Source organism: Mauremys reevesii, linkage group 8 (genome assembly GCF_016161935.1).
Source record: "Mauremys reevesii isolate NIE-2019 linkage group 8, ASM1616193v1, whole genome shotgun sequence".
Lineage (NCBI taxonomy): Eukaryota > Metazoa > Chordata > Testudines > Geoemydidae > Mauremys > Mauremys reevesii.
In genome coordinates, this window is record NC_052630.1 from 33,021,911 (window position 1) to 33,041,608 (window position 19,698).

The following is a 19,698-nucleotide window of genomic DNA, read 5'->3' on the forward strand; positions in this document are numbered from 1 at the left end:
AATACAAAGCGGACCTAGGAAACTAGAAATCCAGTAAGACGCCAGCTCAAAGGAACGTGTATTAAGAGTGGTGGCTGGAGAGCTGCGGCTGTTACAGTGGTAATAAGACCCCGATGACAAAGTTCTCAGAACTCTCACCTTCATCAGCAATAGCTTACCACAGGAAAGCAGCTTTCCTGCCTCAGAGCGATTACATATCTGTGACTTGTCATGCTGCTACATGGCCAAGCTATTCCTGTAATCCGAAATCATATCTGTGAGATCAGTGCTTATCTGAAGAAGACTTTTCTTTCTACAGTTTAAACACAGTGACCCCAGAGTCTGAGATGCACTGAAGACAGTGTTTCTTTCTATAGTGATATGCACTTTATCTGGGCTCAGAAAATCACGTTTGCTAGCAACCCCTATATTGTCACAGCCAGACTGCCCCAGCACCAGAAGACAAATATTTCTGCATACCCCATATCTTACTGGGCCTCTGACTGCTATACCAATTGTGTTCTAGACAGAATTATTCTTGAAATTATGTACAGGAAAGCGCGCCAATTGCGAATCCAGGTAGGAACACAATCTAATCTAAACAGGGGCACAAAGTCCACCAACTACTTACATGACTATGTAACTGTATTCCCTACCTAGATGGCCTGGGGCAAGGCATGTACCCCCTACCATAGCTGGGAACAGCTGTGCTCCACCAAGTGTTTGCTACAATGAAGTTTTCAATACAGTGAAATTTAAGTATCAATGCCTTGGCATGAGCCATTAAAGTTGTTTGAATTAATGGAGAGTTCAGACTGGTTGCTAAGCATGCACCACTGTGTTAAAACTCCGGCTGACTCTCCCTGTTCCCTTCCCCTCATAGCCGCCCATGAAAGGCCAAGACTGAAGAGAGAAATTCCCTCCTACTTAGCTACACATGGGACTTTTCATTTAACTGAAGACAGTGATTTTAAGAATTCCCCTCTGATTTTAGTGAGCCACAACAAAAAGTTACACTAGATCTGCTAGAAGGATCGTACTAAGGCCCTTTGTACCAGACATTTGTAAGCTGTTAGAGGCACAGTGTCTCCTGTTAACAGGCAGGTCAGCTTGTCTGCACAGCAGCTTTCCTGTCATCCTCTTAATGGCATCTGTTCATCTATAGTCACAGTTCAGCAGTGATAGTCTGAAGTGCTCAGCAAGGAGGTGGTGCTCTCTGGAGCATGCATGTAGAGAAGCAGCAGATGAGGTGATGAACTCAGGATTCCTCCAGCTCTGGGCAGCAGGGTGAGGACCAGCCAAACAGACATACTAAGGAGCTCCTGTCTACACTGCATGGCAGGAAAGCAGCCATGTGCCAGCCTCTGGTAAGGAGGAAACACTTAAGACTTGATTAGTAACCACAGCATCCTATCACCTGGTGTGCCAACCATGTCAGCAATCAACTCACACTTAAGTGTGGCCAGGGCTTAAGTAGATGTCAGCATAAGGAGTTCCAGAGCAGAACCCAGAAGGGCCAGAGTCTGAAACCCTTCCCCAATCACCACAGGTCTGAGGATCCAACATGATCCTATGACACAACTGCCAGGAATTAAGTCATTAGGACAGTGTAACGTGTCTTCTATTCTCCCTATACAAAGCAAGTTGTTTTAAGGTTTTAAACGGTAAGCTCCAAGCGACCGGAGAGTAACTAATCCTGGAGTCTTATTACAATCATGGAATTTCCATATGGCCACATGGTGCTATACAAGAGTCTAATAACTGTAGGAAGACATCAGGGTTAGTGTTAACACTTGCCACTCCCAGTAATGGATGTGCTCTACTTGGTCATATTAGCCAAGTTTTGTAAAAGAAAAAAAAAAGCAAGTGAGCAGCACAGATTTGCGCCCCACTGATCAGGCACAGAGGCACTCAGCAACAGCTTGCACTTAAAGATATTCCTGCTCCCCATAAAATCCTCTTGCACCTCCCAGTTGGCGTATCCCCAAGTGCCTCATCCATCTCACTGCAAACTCTGGGGGCTGTTGTGGAATCTGCAGGGCCAAAAAAAATGCCTTCTGGGCTCTTTTGTGAAGCAACAGTGGAACTTCCAAACGTCCAGAGCAGACATTTTAGACAACTAGTTTGGCATGGCTTTGCTGAATGGGTCCAGCCCAGGGAGCTTCAACTCCAAGCTCTGCTTGTTTCTCTGTCTTTTCCAGTCAGTCTGAAGGAAGAGCACAGCCAGCATATGAATGTTCACAAGACAAGTGGCACACTTCATTGGAGCGAGCTGCCTTCTGTACTTGTAGGTGGTTACTTTCATTACAATTGGCATTTGAGCTTCCTACCAGAGGCGGCCATCTTGCTGAGAAGGGATTTGGTTTCTAGGCAGAGCTGAACAGGGAGCAATGTTCTCAAAGGGCTACTTAAGCCCTTATTTCTTTAACTGTAAGAGCCTACCACAAACAAGATATGCAGATAAGTGATCCTAACTACATACTGTAGCTGTAAGACTTTCTATGGAACCATCGAGCCCAGATACTGCTATCAGAAGAGTCACTTTCCTGGATGTATTTGTGTTTTCTCTCCCCCCAAAAGTGATTAGAGAATACAAGCAAAGTCCCTCCATGTTTAATGTGGTGGCAACGGGCTGGGCAGAAGAACTGCCATACATAATTGACTTGCAGATTATGCCTCACCGAGGCACATGTCCCATAGCCAAATGGGAGATTGAAACTTTCGGTGCACAGCTTCCAGCAGTCAGTACTGCACGTTCATCCAGATGTCCACATTTCTGAATGATCAATAGGCACCACTGGCCTCCAGGTATTTGAGGCTCAACAAGTGTCCTTGAAATTCAAGAATCCAATAGGCAAAAACAAGGAATGCTACATTAGTGGGGGAGGAAGGCTCAGAAAAGGCAGGATTCTGCATAATACAATATCTGGAAACTCACTGACTTGACACTGCCTTGTCTTTCCCCTGCCATACTGCCACAGCTGCGACGAGGCCCCTGAGCTTGATCCCCTTGCTCAGAAGCTGCTGGCAGCCCTGTAAGGCCTCCTTTCCTTTGGAATGTTCTGGCCCCCCGAAGGTCTGAAATAGCCTGAATTTGCCGTCCTTCCTGGCACAAAGTAGAGACTGAGTGAGCAAGGGTTGAGGGCTGGACCGGTGTTTAGTGGGAAAATATAACGCATGCTGGCCACGTGGCTCAGAATCAAAGGATTTATGGTAGGGTGGGAGGAAGAGGTGCTGCTGCTGCTCTGACGGAGTTTTACTTTACCTCTACATTCCTATGCTCAGAGCGCTGGATGGGTGTTCTTCAACATGGATTTTGCAAAAACAAATCTCAATGAAATCATTGCTAGTCTTGGTTTTCTTGTTAAATCTGTCTTCTACACATACGCCATTTTATTGAATACCTATAGTCACCCTCAACAAGGCAATGCCCCAATTGTATTCAGTCTGTTTTCTGCACCTAGCGTTATAGGAGTACCACCTGACAATGCTATCCTACCTACACAGTTCCCTGAATGTCATGCTTTGGGGTGCATGCCGATAGGGCAAGCATTTCCCAGTTAGGCACCAGCACCGCCCCAGAAACAAGGAGAAGCAGTCTCAAGTAGCCACTGCACAAACCCATTCAGGGCTTGATAGACCAACATCACTTTGAAACGCACCCAATGATAGAAAGCTCTGGCTCAGTCTTCAAGTAGCTGGTATAATCTGCTGCCAGAGAGTAACTAACAACCTCCAAGGAGGGAAGTGAAAATGCTTTCTACAGAACTGGCCCTTCCTGAGATGGTCTCAGCCAATCAGGAACAGGCAAAATGCCATGTGATCCATTCCAAGTAATCAGAATCTTGAAATGTCCCTTGAGCAGCAGACAAACGATTCACAGATATCTAAAGAGAGCCAAGAAATTAGCTAACAGTTTGGACAGGGCCAGTTTCAAGCAACAACTGATGGTCCCCAAATGCAGGCTGAGCTCAAACCCAGGTCATCTGGAGCATTTATTCACCGTAAGTGACAAATGTTTTGCAATTCTCAATACAGACTCAGTAAGAGCCCCATGTTCTCTTGCATCAATACATTGCTGTTTGTGTGGGTTTCTCAAGTGCACCAAGACACAAAGCACCACCCCATGTTCTGGACAGCGTCCTTCCAAAGGTTGCGGGAGCTGCTAGCGTTCTGTGCAGCATCTTTGTTGGACCATGTGAAATGCTCTGCTCAACTACCAAGAAAAGGGCCAGTTGCTAGGTGGAAGGAAGTTGGGATCAAGTATCCAATAGCAGATGGAAAAGAGAAGGACCATCTGCTTGGGACTGTGCTGGCAGGAGTCTGATCCATTCCTTCTCTAACTGTAGCTCTGGGTATAATGAGGGAGAATGGGAACTTGAAGGAAATGGAATTCCTTGCCCTGAAAGGGATTTCTGATCTGTGCAAAGCTAGTACCCCAGCTTCCCTGTAGTGCCCCACTCCACCCTGTGGCAAACTAGAGCAGCTTAGCAGCACTGAAGGGAGCTGCAATGCTTAACAGCACTGTGGACTGAAGTGACAGCTTGGGCCCAGTCTCCCACAACATTAGTTCTCATCCCCAGCCATGTAAACTCGATCCCTGCTCTTGCTCAATCCCATGTGCCAGATTGGGCAGCACTAAACAGATGCCACACCATGTACCAATTGGATTGTCCAAGCTCCCCCGCTTCCTCTGTCCCACCAAGGACTGCCTTAGTGAAGGGATGCTCCCTCTATGGAGGTGAGTTCTGGAGGGTAACAGGGGGAACAGTCACCAGCTGCTGTACAACCCTTGGATGCAAGCTGGGGAGCCAAGCACTGAGACCAACAAGCAAGAGACACTAAGTGACAAGGCTCTTCTCCCCACAACTCCTTGTCTAGGCAGGGACCTCACTCCGGCCTGTGGGAGAGAGCCCCACAAGGATGTGACAGGTGGGTGTTGAGTGAAGGAGCAGAGGTGAGACTGCCTAGTCTCAGTGAGATATTACCCAGAGGCAATGCTTCCCCATAGCAGCTTCTGGCCTGCTGCCAGCATTGACTCCTGCACTCAGCATGCATTGCTCATCTCTGGGGAGGGCGGGGGGTGGAATGAAAGAGGCGACAGAAGAACCAGATCATGTACCTCCTCATACTTCCATCCGTCAGGAACTAGGCCAGTTGCCACTGCTGGGCTCTTGTGACATGTCAGACCCACCAACTCCCCTCCGCAGCCTCTAGGTTGGCCTCTTCCCTTCACCCACCCCTCTGGAGGTCCCTAAGCTGCAATTGTTACTCTGACAACTTCTCCCACAGTTTGTCTCTTCACTAGATCCCAGCTCAGGTAATTCCATTTTGCTGCCTTGAATGACCTGCCGTTCCAGCGGGCTATGGTATTTTTGGCTGCCCACATACTGCTGCAGAGCACTGGCGTATGATGGTAAGGAACCACTGATCTGCCCGTGGTCACTGCACTTCAGTGGTAGGTAAAGTGCTCTCTATCTCCCATAGCTCCCATACAGGGGAGCTGAAGCTGAATTAGTTACTGCCACTTTGCTGTATTCACCTTTCAGTCAAGGATTTCAAAGCGTCAAGGTATGAGCATGTTCTGAATGGAACCTTGTAGGCCTGGAGCACCAGGGTTCTTCTGGGGCAGTGAGGCAGATATTGGTAACCCATGTGAACACTTTTATACTTCAGATACTGATGACTCACTAGCAGACTTAGTTCTGCCACCATACTCTGTCACCAATTACTGTACTTTCCAACTTCAAAAGATTTTAGCTGCACTACACTATTAGGCCAGTCAGTTTGGTGCAAAATGTACCCTGAATGACTGAAGCAAGGCGGCCAGATTTGCATATTCAGATGTTTAGGCCTCAGGGGTACATGAAGAATAGCAAACTGATTGCAAAGCACTCACCAGTAAGCACAGAAAGTTGTCCCCTTCTCAGTTTCCCACTCCCACCTCTCGCTGCGTCTATCTTTCAGATAAAAGTCAGTTTCAGTGATGATCTGTTCGTGAATTATGCTCTGTGCAAGAACCATGCTGTTTGGTAGTGACTCATGCACCGTTGTGAAGGAAGATTACAGGGCAAACAGGTCACTCCAAATGCTTCTCTTAAAGTCCTTTCCTTGACATCATGTGGTGTAGTTTTCCCAAACCCAGAGGCATCAGAGCTTAGCAATCAGATGGACCCAGAGAGTTCTTTACACTGACTGCCAATGCATCAGCTATGAAAGACATGCAGCAAGGTGTCCTGGAGCACATCTGCACTGTTAGCATAGCTCAATAGAAAAGTTAAGAGCAGGGGAAGGAAAAAGCCTAAAGAAACACTTCTGAAACTGACAGGCAAGAAAGGCAATAGGCAAATGGCCAGCTCCCCTTTACAGTTACAAGTTCCTGCTGGATAACACATGGCACAAGGAAAGCTGCTGTCCTGGAAGACTAGTTAGAACAGGGGTGTCAGACACCCACCCCGCGGATTTATATTTATCCAGCTCCATGACACACTGCAGAAGGCAAGCTCTCATTTATAAAAGAGTGTAATGCTGCCTTAGACAGAATCAGCTCCCAGGGGTGAATGGCAGACACTCAGCCATTTGCATATTTAACTCCTAAGCCTAAGGACTACACAAGGGCCAGCATCCAAGTAACTTAGGTGCACAGCTGGGTAACAATACACATGACCAAATAAGCTAAGAGCAAGTGTAGTACTCAATGTGTGTCACTCCTCTTGAGTAACTGGAGTCATTGTGGATAGTTCTATGAAAACATCCACTCACTGTGCAGCGGCAGTCAAAAGAGTGGCCAGAATGTTGGGAATCATTAGGAAAGATAAGATGACAGAAAATATCATATTGCCTCTATAAATCCATGGTACACCCACTTCTTGAATACTGCATGCAGATGTAGTCACCCCATCTCTAAAAAGATGTATTGGAATTGGAAAAGGTTCAGAAAAGGGCAATAAAAATGATTATGGGTACTGAACGGCTGTCATATGAGGAGAGATTAATAAGATTGGGACTTTTCAGCTTGGAAAAGAGATGACTAAGGGGGGATATGATAGAGGTCTATAAAATCATGACTGGTGTGGAGAAAGTAAATAAGGAAGTGCTATTTACTCCTTCTCATAACACAAGAACTAGAGGTCACCAAATGAAATTAATAGGCAGCAGGTTTAAAACAAACAAAAAAGTATTTCTTCACACAATGCATAGTCAACCTGTGGAGCTTCTTGCCAGAGGATGTTGTGAAGGTCAAGACCATAACAGAGTTCAAAAAAGAATTAGAAAATTAATGGAGGATAGGTCCATCAGTGCCTATTAGTCAGGAGGGGCAGGGATGCAAAACCTTGCTCTAAACCCAGCAGTTCTCAAACTGAGTCGGGACCCCATTTTAACAGGGTTGTCTGGGCTGGTGTTAGACTTGCTGGGGCCTGGGGCCAAAGTCCGAGCCCCACTGCCTGGGGCCGAAGCCCTAGGGCTTCAGCCTGGGGTGGCAGAGCTCAGGCTTTGGCTTCAGGGCTCAGGTTATAGCTCTCTCCCCAGCACTGAAGCCCTTGGGCTTCAGCTTTGGACCACCCACCCAGGGCGGCGGGGCTCAGGCTTCGGTCCCCCCTCCTGGGGTCTTGTAGTAATTTTTGTTGTCAGAAGAGGGTTGCGGCACAATGAAGTTTGAGAACCCCTCCTCTAACCTGAAGTCTGGCTACCACAAAAGGGCCAAACCCTACGCTGGCTTTCTGCAAACACTCCCTCTTATCAAGAGCGGGCCAGCTCACACAACATACATTTAGCCCTCTCTTCAGCCTGGGGTAAACAGCCTAGGTTTGATGGGCTCTCTGGTCAAAGATGGCCAACATCAGGTTTCATAAAACACTCTTTATACACTGTAAGTGAAGTAGCTGTTTAGCAATCCAATTAGAAGACAGAGCACAAGAGTAACCATAAAGTAAGGAAGTCTACTTTCATTGGTGCCTCTCTTAACAGAGCCCTTCTGCTTCAAGCTAACAGGAAAAGTTTATTAGGAACAAGGGAAACTGACATGGAGAGCACATGCTGACTGTCAGTTTTAGTCCTCTACCTTTTCTTCAAGGAGAAAGTGTCTCTTGCTAACCTGCAAGATCTCACTAACAGGACAATAGCCATTACTCTACCTCCTACAGAGCTCATAGCAGCAGGACACTGTACGCAAAGGCAGAGAGATTTACAGAGATGCCAAAAAGCTGACTATTGGACAGGAATTAGGTTAATGATTATGAAACTTAAGTTATGGAGTCTAAAGCGTCTCCTTAAGGTTAATAGTCATCACCGTCAATTGTACAACTTTTAATGCACTTCTCTCATCTACCAGAGCAGTAAATATTCAGAGAACTCCCTAGGAGCTAAGCAACATCTCTATTAAAGAACAGATTTAGGTGAGCCTTCAGGAGAAATAGGAAACAGAACTCCTCACATGCTGCAGACTTGACTGAGGGACCCTCAGCCCAAAACAAGAGACTTATTCTCCCCTTCAGTAAGGTGAATCTCATGTAGTATTCCTGGCAGATAAATGTCAAATATTTGGGACCTAACTCAAGCATTCTCAAGTTGAATATGGAGTCATTTACTTTGGAACTAGCCCAACCCAGATGCAAGTACAGGCAAAGGGGTTTTATTAAAGGTGAACCCACCATGTTACAATTCCAGATTCCTGTTCAGTGCATGGGAAGGGTTTCAGTTAGTGAGATAACGATGCCTAAAGCTTGATGCTTGGAAGCAGACATGCTCTGAGACTGTGCAGAGGGGAGTACCTTTATCTCCTTTCTGCACTCCTCTGGCCACACAGACATTCCAAAGTCCCGTTTCCTCCCCCAGCAAGCCTCAAGACAGATTGTGATGGGGGCTGCAAATCCCTCCAGCCCAGAGAGGGAGACAGGGCTTGGAAAGTAGCCTCAGTGAATATGCATATTGCCGCACTCCTCTCCCAAAGTCCTGCTGTGGGATGACTGCAAACAGGACACAACTGTCAACTTTTTACTGCATTTTTTAAATCCAGCCTGTTTCACCCACCCCTCGCATGCCATTAGATATGCTTTTCCTTCCTGCCTTCACATCTTGGCACTATCTTTTCCTCTGCTATTTCCAGTGTCCATCCTTCCTCTCCATCACCTTAAGCCCCTTTTGTTCCCCACCATACGTTGCCTTCTACGTCTCCCTCCCCTGAATTTTCAACCCTGCTCTACTAACTTTGCTAATCTCTCCCCCTCCGTCTCCCACTCAAATTCACCCCTCACAGAGAGTGCAGTTTGTCACCTAAACTGCACAAGATGACATCGGAATAAGGGGCTATATTGCCCAGGGGCAGTGCCTAGGTGATAAGCCAAACCACACTGCCCTCCTGCTGGGATTCCTATCAGGGTGCCATCCCCAGACAATTTTGTAGCCTTTGTGATACAGATACCTCCCTCCCTCCTCTGGCTGCTGTTCTATGTGATCCCTTCCCGTCCCAAAGCTCTTCCACTTGCTGGTGTCTGCTATCCCAGCCTTCCCCAGTCTCAGATTTCAGGTTCTCCTCAGTGAGCAGTCTACTGTTGGCCTCTAGTATCAGTGGGGTAGCTGTGTTAGTCTGGATCTGTAAAAAGTGACAGAGTGTCCTGTGGCACCTTATAGACTAACAGACTTGTTATTCACCCACGAAAGCTTATGCTCCAAAACGTCTGTTAGTCTATAAGGTGCCACAGGACTCTGTCGCTGTTGGCCTCTGTTGCTCAGAGTTTGCTGTGCTGCAGCAAGGTAAAGCCTATTCGATTCTTTAATGAGTCTCACAGCTACGCCTGGGAGTATGCTCAGCAGCAGAACCAAGGGACAAGGCTCTGGTCAGTTTGCACTTTGCTGCATTTTGACAGAGTTCTAAACAGCAGCAGCACAAACACTGGAGCTGGATGGCTGCAGTGCAGGCTCAGGAAGACAGAACTGCTTTCACTCCCGCTCACCTTTGGGAGCTTTTCCACAACCACACGGAATGCTAAGAGGAAAGCTGAGATTCTGCAGAAGTGGAGGACATTCAGGGAAAGCTGCAGACTCAGGACTGGGAAAGTTTCCTATTTAAACTGACATAGTAAGTTTTCCAGCTCCTGCTCACCAGGATCCAGAGATGGGGCAGTGTCAAGATGGAAACGAGGATACCAATTCAGGCTGCAAGGGCTTTGGTTGTGGGCGGAGCGCTACGTGACATTTACTTGGTGTATGACCAGACGTGTGCGCACAAATGAGAAAGGATACTGCAGCTTGTTCCTTCTTATGCCTGGCCTCCACTTGAATGTTGATCAGTATAACTGTCAGTTGCTTTGGGGGGGGAGGGGGGGGCGGTTACTGAAATAGCAATACCAGTACAAACCCTCATGTGGGTGCAATTATACTGATAAAAAGGTGCCTTATACCAGTTCTCCTACCCACTCACCCAATACAGGAATAGCCAGGGGGATCCACACTAAGGAGGGCTGTACTGCATTAACTAGACGAGTGTAGTTGAGGCAGAATAACCCAGTGTTAACAAGACCTTACGCTATGCCTGCAATTGGTAGAGTGAACCATTTACAGCCAGAAAGAGCGGTTTTTTCAATAAGTAGTTTAAATACTCATGTTGCTGAATTTTGATATATTTTCTTATATTCATCAAAAGAGAGACAAGACTGTCTCTCCAGTGCACGCCAACAAAATGCCAGCATGCCCCTACTGAACCTTTTCCTTTAGCTAGAGCCCTGTCCTCACGCAGGCCAGGAACTAGGCCAAAGTGTAAAGGGCCATCTCACTCAGAATGGAGCACCCATTCATTCATACGGGAGCATAACATCAGCCGTTCACTACTTAATAGAAGTTATGGGTCATTTGTTAAGAGACCCGTCATGCCAATATCACTCCAATTATTAAATCGGCCTTTTCTCCAGAGCCAGCAGGGTATGTGAACTTCCAAGGGGCCCACGAAGTTTTGCCAGCTCACAAGACTGGCATGGTACAAGCATGCACCAAAAAAAATGCATGTAAACCTGATTCAAGCCCTCCCAGCTTTGACAATGTGCCGTTACCCAGAACGGATTTCAATTAGTGTCACACAGGGCTGGAAAGCGATGGCAGCCTGAGGCTACTCCTGTAACTGGGCCATTCCACATGGGTCAGTAAGTTGCCTGATGGGCCACAGGAAAATTCAGAAACACTGGCAGCTTTTTGCAACACATACTGGGTACCACCTTTGTTAAGTTATAAGTCACCCAGCTAGTGTTCAAGTATAACCAGTTTTGAAACAGGACAGCTCTTAATTGTGCTATTTTGCAGATGCTCCTGCATGCACCTTTGAACCTCAATCTTTTTATCTCACTTTGTATTTACCCTGTGTTTATTTTCTTACATGTAAGACACGAAGAGACCTCCTGGATAGCATGCATCTTCCTGCAAGAGCCTGCATTGCTTTGCCTTCATGGTGATGATACGCTCACTAAGAAGCCGCCTCCTCCCGCCCCATGGTTGGTTTAGTTTTTAGGATTAGGTGCAGAATTGCTTCTGAACAGGTCAATTTCTCTTCTTGCTACGAAAGGAAGTGTCTGCTTTAGTTCCCAAGTGAACCTCTCTCTTTAAGGCTATTTACTTAATTTGGAAGACATGCAAACCTGATTTATCATGGGCCGGTAAGTATTCCACAATCACTTCACCAGCTACTGGCCTCAACTCTTACCCACCTATTTGTCAGCCTTACTCATGTTGGCAGACCATATCAGCCCGCACAACACTCCTTCCACATTTCTGCTTTGCCCCCCATTTCAACAACATTTAGTAAGAACTATTTCCCCTGAAAGGGGATCCCTCTACTTGGGTGCAGAGCTGCACAGATGTTTGGCCAGAGCAGAGCTTATAAGCCCTGCAGGTGCAGTTTCACTACAGCTGTCCCTCCATCACTCTTCTCTTCCAGCCCTATAAGGATGGATTCACAAAAGGGCTCACAGGCTCAGCAGTCCTGAATGCGGTTGTTGAAGATGATTTGCTAGCTAGTCCAGTGTTCATCCTTACGATCATCTCCCTTCCCTCAATACCCTCAGTTTATCTGATGGTTTTAGGTGGCCATCATGCTCATGTCATCAGGCTCTGTTGTACAGGCACCATCAGAAGTGCTCCTGCTTTCTGTAGCAACGACAACTCCTCTATCAGCCCTCCTTTGTACCCCCTTACTCTGGGGTTGAAAATCCATTCGCCCCCCTCCCCCACAAGAGGGGATGGCGGCATCACCTTAGTTTGATAAGAGCATGATCAAGACGATTTGCAGAAACTGAGCCATTATTCAGTTTACCAAGAAGCAACAGTTGAAGTTAATGAGTCTGGCAGTTTCACAGCTATCTAGTTCAGTGCCCTGGTCACCAAGAAAATTCAAATATCGTGTCAGTTTTATGCTGACAATGGGAAAGCTGTGAGCAGCAACAGAGGCAGACAAGGGAATTTTTCAAAGGGGGAGGGATGGAAGAGGATCAACCAAATAAAAAGAGGCTAGGGAGGAGTACAGTGGCCAATACCATTTCTCTTCTGCCCTCTGCAGCAGCCAAACCACAGAGGATAGGAATGGCTAGAGGAGTGGAGACACCATCCCACAGCTGCAGCAGCCAGGAGGCTCAAATAAATGTTAGTCTCTAAGGTGCCACAAGTACTCCTGTTCTTTTTTCCAAAGAAGAGAATTTCAGCACTCTCCCCTTCCCTCACAGCTGGAGATGACATGGGGCTGGGTTTCTCTCCAGGGTACTGCACTCACCTTACTGGCCCCCAGCCCCTGTCTGCCACTGGCTAGTAGAAGTTTAGTCACCAGGGTCACAAGTACCTAGGTTTTCAGGCCCTGCCTGCTCTCACAATAAGAAGCAGATAGCTACTCTCCCTCCTTCATCACTCCCGAAGGAGACTGCCTCATTAACTTTTACAAGATTAATCTGCAGCTCATCTAACTTGGGAGTAACTAATAATAAGACATGGCTAGTTTGGACCGTCAGACACTCCCTGACCACAGCTGTTCCCTTCCAGCAGCAAAGGGAAGAGAAATTTGATTCAATGGGTATTTACTATCCAGATGCTGATGAGAAAGAGCAGAGTCCAGGGACAGCACCTTGACAGGAATCCTACCACCTTCCCAGGAGCTAGTATTCTCTGGGATGTTGCCCCAGACCTATCTGGTGGGACCCCTCTTTTGTACTGGCCTCTGCCTAATCAGCATCTGGTAAATATGGAGTCCTGTGTTCCATTCCCTCAGTTTTCTGGCCACATCCCTGCTGCTTACCTCATCTATTCCACAGACATGATAAAAGTATTCCCTGGCATCGCACTCACGTGTTAACGCTTTTGGGAACACCCTGCAGATTTCACTGAGCTGTTACAAGTGGTCAAAAAATAACCAGAATAGCTTTAGCATCATGTGTCTACTTATTACCTTGTGCTGTACAGACCTAGACCCACCTCAGTAACACCCAGCACATGGAACTAGGACACTGCTTTTGGTTACTGTTTACCGCATCTCCACCCTTTCTTACTAATGCACTTCTGAGTCCCTGCCCTTTGCATCACCCTGTTTCTCCAGCACTATGCCTGCCACGCACCCATCCTAGAATTCTCAGAGCTGGTCCTCCAACTTCACAAGGAAAGGAAATGACTCCTGAGGACAGGAAAAGCCTGTTCCACTGGTTCAATTCTCTTGTGCTGAAGGACTTTGCGCTCCTAGGTCGAGAAGAGTTGCTGAGCCTATCCCCATCTGAGGGGCTGTATAAGATACAATGTATTCAACAGGGATCGACGTATGGGTTCCTGCAACCAACACATTAGAGCATAACTTGTCCTGTCTACACTAGGCTCTTTACAACATGATGTTAGTGAACATATTTTTAAAAGACCTCTCTGAGTCTCAGACCCTCTAGTTAACATGTGGTAACACACACCAAGGGATGTCTACACCAGTGGTTCTCAAGCTGTGGGTCGGGAACCCAAAGTGGGACACAACCCCATTTTAATGAGGTCACAGGCTGGCTTAGATTTGGTGGAGCCTGAGGAAGAAGCCTGAGCCCCACCTCCTAGTGCCAAAGCCTAAGGACTTCAGTCCTGGGCAGCGGTGCTCAGGTTACAGGCCCCCTGCCTGGGGCTGAAGCCCTTTGGCTTCAGTCTGCCTGTGGGGTTCGGGCTATGGCCCAGGGCAGCAGGGCTCAGGCTTTGGTCCCCCTTCCTGGGGTTGTGTAGTAATTTTTGTCAGAAGGGGGTCACGGTGCAATGAAGTTTGAGAACCCCTGGGCTACACTATGGAACCTATGCCAGCATAGCCATCAACATACCCCTAGCATAGGTGCAGCCTACACCCAGAGAAGAGTTTGTCAGCATAGGAACAGCACCTCCCTGAACAACGTTAGCTACATCGACAGAAGCCCTCTTCTACCAGCACAACTACATCTGCACTAGAGGGTTTGTTGGCATAGCTGTGTCGGTCAGAGTGTGCTTTTCCCACCCCACCTGCCTGACCAGCGTAACTATGACAACAACTTTTAAGTGCAGACCAAGCCAAAGTAAAATCCTAATGAAGACATGGTAGCTGCAGTTCTAACACATGTTGCAGAGCTAGATGAATGCTAGAATCCAGTGTTTCCCTGACCTGCTAACACAAGTTTAAGTTAAACTGCCTGGTCTTCACTAGGATTTCACTATATATTAGCCAACACATAACACGCTCCTCTTCTTCCATCCACTGTGTCCCTTATTTCTCTAGTCCACAGCCTGGTGCTTTGCACCAACACTTTATTTAGAGGATATTATCATTTATGCAAAACTCTTTTTCTTAACTGCATTCACTCTGCTAGTTTCCACGCTGCCTTTTTTTTCTGAGGCTCATGGTTTCTGTGCTTAGCTGAGTTCTCTCACTCCTGACGCTTGCAACAGCCATCTACTGCAAACAAAGAAAATCCAAAGAACTGCCTTTCTGGACTAAACCTGCTTATGCCAACATACTTTGAAACTCTGAGCACCAGAATGGTAGTAGTACATGATGGCTAGTAAATGTTCCATGCAGCCCAGCTATGATCAGCATCTCTCTAAACAATGAGGGACGCTAAAGCACAGTGGCTGACTTCACAAGCAGTTTAACAGGAAACTATAGCGCACACCTGTACCACCCCATACCTGTTTAGTTTCCTACTGCAATCTGAGTTCAAAGAAACAAACTGTCTTCATTAGCTACACAAGAGCTCCAATACCCATAGCTCTTCCAACCATGCAGGGCTTGAGCCAATGTGTTAAAAATGCAGCAGAGACTTGGATTAGCCACCTTAGCTCAGACTCAGGGGGGTTTGGTGGGCTTGAGCATCCAAGCTGCCTGGGCTGCAGTGTTCACACAGCTAGCACTAGTGACTCCTCCTGGGCTAGGAGGCTTGCTCCAAGCTGCAGTGTAGACATAGCTCAGGCTCCTAGGGAGCCAGACTAGCTAATCAGCAAAAATATGCTGGTTAGTCACATTAACCCAGGGCCATAACAACCCCCCACCCCCAGGTAAACATACATGAGATCAATACAGCTCTGAATAAGAGCTCAGTATCAACTGGTGATACTGGAACAACTGGAAGGGAAAGTATCCTACAGATTCCTGAACTGGAACAGACATTCAGTGTTCTAGATGAGTGTCAAGTATCAGAGGGGTAGCCGTGTTAGTCTGGTTCTGTAGAAGCAGCAAAGAATCCTGTGGCACCTTATAGACTAACCTTATAGACTAACAGATGAGTGTGGGTATGTAATGGCTACTTCACTATACACACCTAAGTTTGTCTCTTCTACCAACAGTAGTTGGTCCAATAAAAGATATCACTTCACCAACCTTGTCTCTGTAAGATCATCAGAGTCAAACAAGGGGTGAAGAACGTCTTTTCAACAACCAGGCCAAGAAGCTTCAAACAATTTTCTTTTTTTTTTTGCACCTAAATTGTTAAGGAAAAACAATGGAGAAAGGGCCTGAGGCACAGATGGACTCAGTGGCTTATAATACAATGTGACCATACATTTCTGAGAAGGGTTAGCTGCCAGCTTTTGGAAGAGTCAAGGGTTCTTGTTCTCTCACAGGGAGTCAGTCACTTTTTGGCTGTGGTAGTAAAAAGGAAAATTCCCATTAGTCACTCACATCAAAGAAAGTAGAGGCAGTATATAAAACTCTACCTAGCTGACCACAGAAGAACTGAGCAAAAGTCAAGCCCTGAGCCCCCTTTTCTCCCGACTGCCCTTGCATCTAGAGTAAAGCCCAACCCAGCACTAGGACTGTCTGCACAAGCCTCCGCAAACCCCCCAGACTAGAAGCTGACATTCTTAAAATCCAACTGACATGACAACTGGGCCATTAGGTGTTCCAAGCTCCACCCCACTCAAGAGGAGGGCTGCACCCTGGAATGCTCAGCTTGATGCTCTGCAGCCACCAGAAAAGGCAGCGTTCAGATGATTCCCGGCTTCCCTTAGATGCGCAGGATTAGTCTTCTGCACTGAAAAACACAGAGGACCTGTGGTGTTTCCATGGGCAAACAGCTGTAGAGAGCTTTTGCTTAATGAAGCAAGTCATAGACCTACTGACTGCAACTCAAACCTATTTCCTAGGCTCACAATGGTGCCTTGAGGAAGATACTGCACTTCTCCCCGCCCCCCCCCCATCAATTCCATGCTTTACTTTTGTAATTAAACTTTTATCATTGTGTCTCTACAGGGAGCACTTCACTCTCCCTTCCAGCCCCACTTGCTTGCATTTAAAACACTCCAACCTTTAAACACAAAGATTTTTATTTTCAGCCCAAATCAACTGAAACACTGAAGGCACCTGCTTGTTTCAACAGTCTGTTTAGACAGATTATTAGAGGCTGCTAAAGAAAGCTGAAGCTTTCCTGCCTCCCTTCCCCTCCCCCCCCCACCCCCTTCCCAGCTGGTGATACTGGAACAACTGCAAGGGAAGGGAAAGTATCTTACAGCTCCCTGAGCTGGAACAGACATTCAGTTTAGCTTAGTGTGGGTATGTAATGGCTACTTCACTAAACACACCTAACATTCCCCTGCATTTTAGCTCTGCTGAGAAAATGCCAGCTTTTAGGAACTTCATCTCAAACCAGGGCTGACCAAAATGCATACCACATGGCAACTGCCAGACTTACTCAGTGATATGTGCACATCTCGAGTTACAAGCTACTAATACTAGGATAGCTTACTTTCTGCCAGGAAAGTATCCAGTTGCTATTAGTATATGCCAGCAGCTAGTTAAGGTATCACAGCCAGCTTAAACCTCCTTTCCCCTCAGTTATCATCAAAATGCTCTTTGTATCTGGACTCCCAAAGCATCACATGTTGCGCATTTCTGAACTCCTGGGCAATCTGGAGAGCCCACTGTCCTAGACCCCCAACTTTATCTAGACACCTATGCAAATGTTTAAGGGAGAATGCCACAACACACAGGGAATTTACATGGGATCAAACCATGGAGCCATCCAGTATCCTGTACAGCAGCGCTCAGTACTTAGTTCTTCAGAGGAAGCTGCAGGACACCCTTAAAGGAGTATTATGGAGTCATTTGTCCGCAGGAAAAGACTCAGTGATTTAAACCCCCAGGCACGAAAATTTAATTACCCTGATCAATTCCACCTCATGTTTTGTGTCCCCCTGGCCGCCCTCACACAGGGCCAACTTTGCTTTCAGATCCCACCAAGCACTGGGGCCCTTCCAGTCAGGAAGCCGCCGGCCCGTCAGCAGGGCTCCAGCACCGATGAGCATAACAGGACCGCGCCGGTACTGGGCCTTGGCAGAGCTGCCACCGGCTCCTCACTCGCTGCCCGCCCTGCTCCCCGAGAGGCGGCAGTGCCGCTCCCAGCCCGCAGGAGCCACGCACGGGGAGAGGAGGGCGGCCCAGTAACCTGCCCCCCTGACCCCCATCGTCCAGGGCGGAGCAGCCTCGGGACCCCACTGCCCGGGACGCCTGGCGCCGGCGAGGCTCCCTCCACCGGGTGGGGCTCGCTCTGCCCCGAGCGATTCGCGCCCGGCCCGGGGTCGGTTCAAATGCTGCCCCGCGCAGGCCAGCGGCGGGGGCCGGCTCCCCAGGACCAGCGGAGCGAGGAGACCGAGCCTCCGCCCCGCCGGGGACACGCGGGAGCGGCGGCCGCCCGCCTCCTCCCAGGCGGGACGGCGGAGACCCCACCCGGGCCCGCTCAGCCCCGGCCCCGCCCACGCCCCGCCGCTGCTCACCCGCGGGCCGCCTCCAGGCTCTTGATGAGCTTCTTGATCTTCCAGATCTCCACGTTCCGGTCGGCAGCGCTGGGGTCGTCCGCCATCTTCTCCTCCTCCGCCTCCTCCCTGCGGCGGCCGGGCCGGCGGACACACAGAGCACAGCGGTTAGTCCCGGCCCGCGCGCCCCGCGACCCCGCCCGGAGCGGCGCTCACCTCAGGCCCTGTCCCCCCGGCAGCGGCGGCGGCTCCTCCCTGCGCGGCGGCGGGGGCGGCTCGGGGCTCGCGGCGGCTCTGACGTCGGAAACCGGCTTCTCTCCCCCTCTCCGCGCTGCATGTGTTGCAATCCGCTCACATGGGGCCTGTGACATCACTTCCGAGGGACCCCGGAGAGGGCGGGGAGGAGAAAAGGGGGCGAGACCCTGCGGCTCCGCCAATCGGCGCCTTTCAGATCCCTCTCCGCCATTGGCTGGTCCCGCCAGGTCGCGCTCTCCCCATCGCTATTGGCTGGCTACCTCAGGCCAGCCTCCGCCCCCCGTGCAGCGCATGTCGGGGTTTGTAGTTCCTCGGGCCGCGAGGGGGCAGAGCTGGTCACAGAGGGAGAGGCCCGGATCTCGCGATGTCTCAGCAATGCCGCGTCAGGCCAAGCGGTGGCTCTTAAAGGGCAAGGCGCACGTGTGAGGAAGTATCAGCTGGCGCGGGAGGGACTGGCTGCCGGGCCAGGGCGGGGATCTGCCCACGTGGCGGGAGCAGAGTCAGGACGCAGCAGCCTTACGCGCCAGCCCCAGCCCCGCTGGGACAGTATCACCTGGGTGCAGGCGGGGTCCGATCCTGCCCTGTGCTGCCAGAGCCAGCCTGGCCGCCCCCTGCCACAGGGTTGAGAACAGGTGGCAGGATCAGAGCCCCCTGCACCCTCCTGTTCTCCTCACGGGTGTGTGCCTAGCTGAGCACAGCGAAACCATGCGGCCCAAGGGAAATCAGTGAGTGCAAGGCATCTAAATACCTTTGAGGAGCTGGGCCTATGTAGCTCTATACACTCTCTCTCTCTCTCTGGCACAGAGCACATACTTGGAATGCCACCTCATTCTCACTAGTCATTATTTACCATCATTCCTTCCCAGCGGCCTCTGCATGTAATCCGGAGCTCTTGTTGCTACTTCTCCACCTATATGGAGCTACTGTCTCCCACACATGGAGCCATAGAGCATAGGTCCATCAATGGCTATTAGCCAAGATGCTTAGGGATACAACACCATGCGCTGGCTGTCTCTAGCCAGAAGCTGGTAGCGGATAACAACAGGATGGATCGCTCTGAAGCACATGGAATTGGCCACAGTCGGAAGACAGGATACTGAGCTAGATGGATCGTTGGCCTTACCCACTATGACCATTCTTGTGTTCATAAACATCCACAGAATGCATCCGAAGAAGTGAGCTTTAGCTCACGAAAGCTCATGCTAAAATAAATGTGTTAGTCTTTAAGGTGCCACAAGTACTCCTGTTTTTTTTATCCACAGA

General features: G+C 48.8%; 1 protein-coding gene across 3 annotated transcripts in view; it reads right to left on the bottom strand.

Moving 5' to 3' along the window:
- ETF1 (eukaryotic translation termination factor 1) overlaps nucleotides 1-18,634 on the bottom strand; it is a 36,021-nt gene extending 17,387 nt beyond the window's left edge. Inside the window, exons 1-2 of one of the 3 annotated variants that reach the window (XM_039484248.1) lie at nucleotides 18,397-18,634; nucleotides 18,202-18,309 (exon numbers count right to left, since the gene is read on the bottom strand). In XM_039484248.1, coding sequence (XP_039340182.1) covers nucleotides 18,202-18,309; nucleotides 18,397-18,551 — 263 coding nt within the window. In that variant the 5' untranslated portion in view covers nucleotides 18,552-18,634. Of the gene's footprint in view, nucleotides 1-15,811; nucleotides 15,837-15,992; nucleotides 16,073-18,201 lie in introns of those variants that run through there. The other 2 variants (XM_039484249.1, XM_039484250.1) reach the window with 2 other exon arrangements.
- Nucleotides 18,635-19,698: the final 1,064 nt, after the last annotated feature.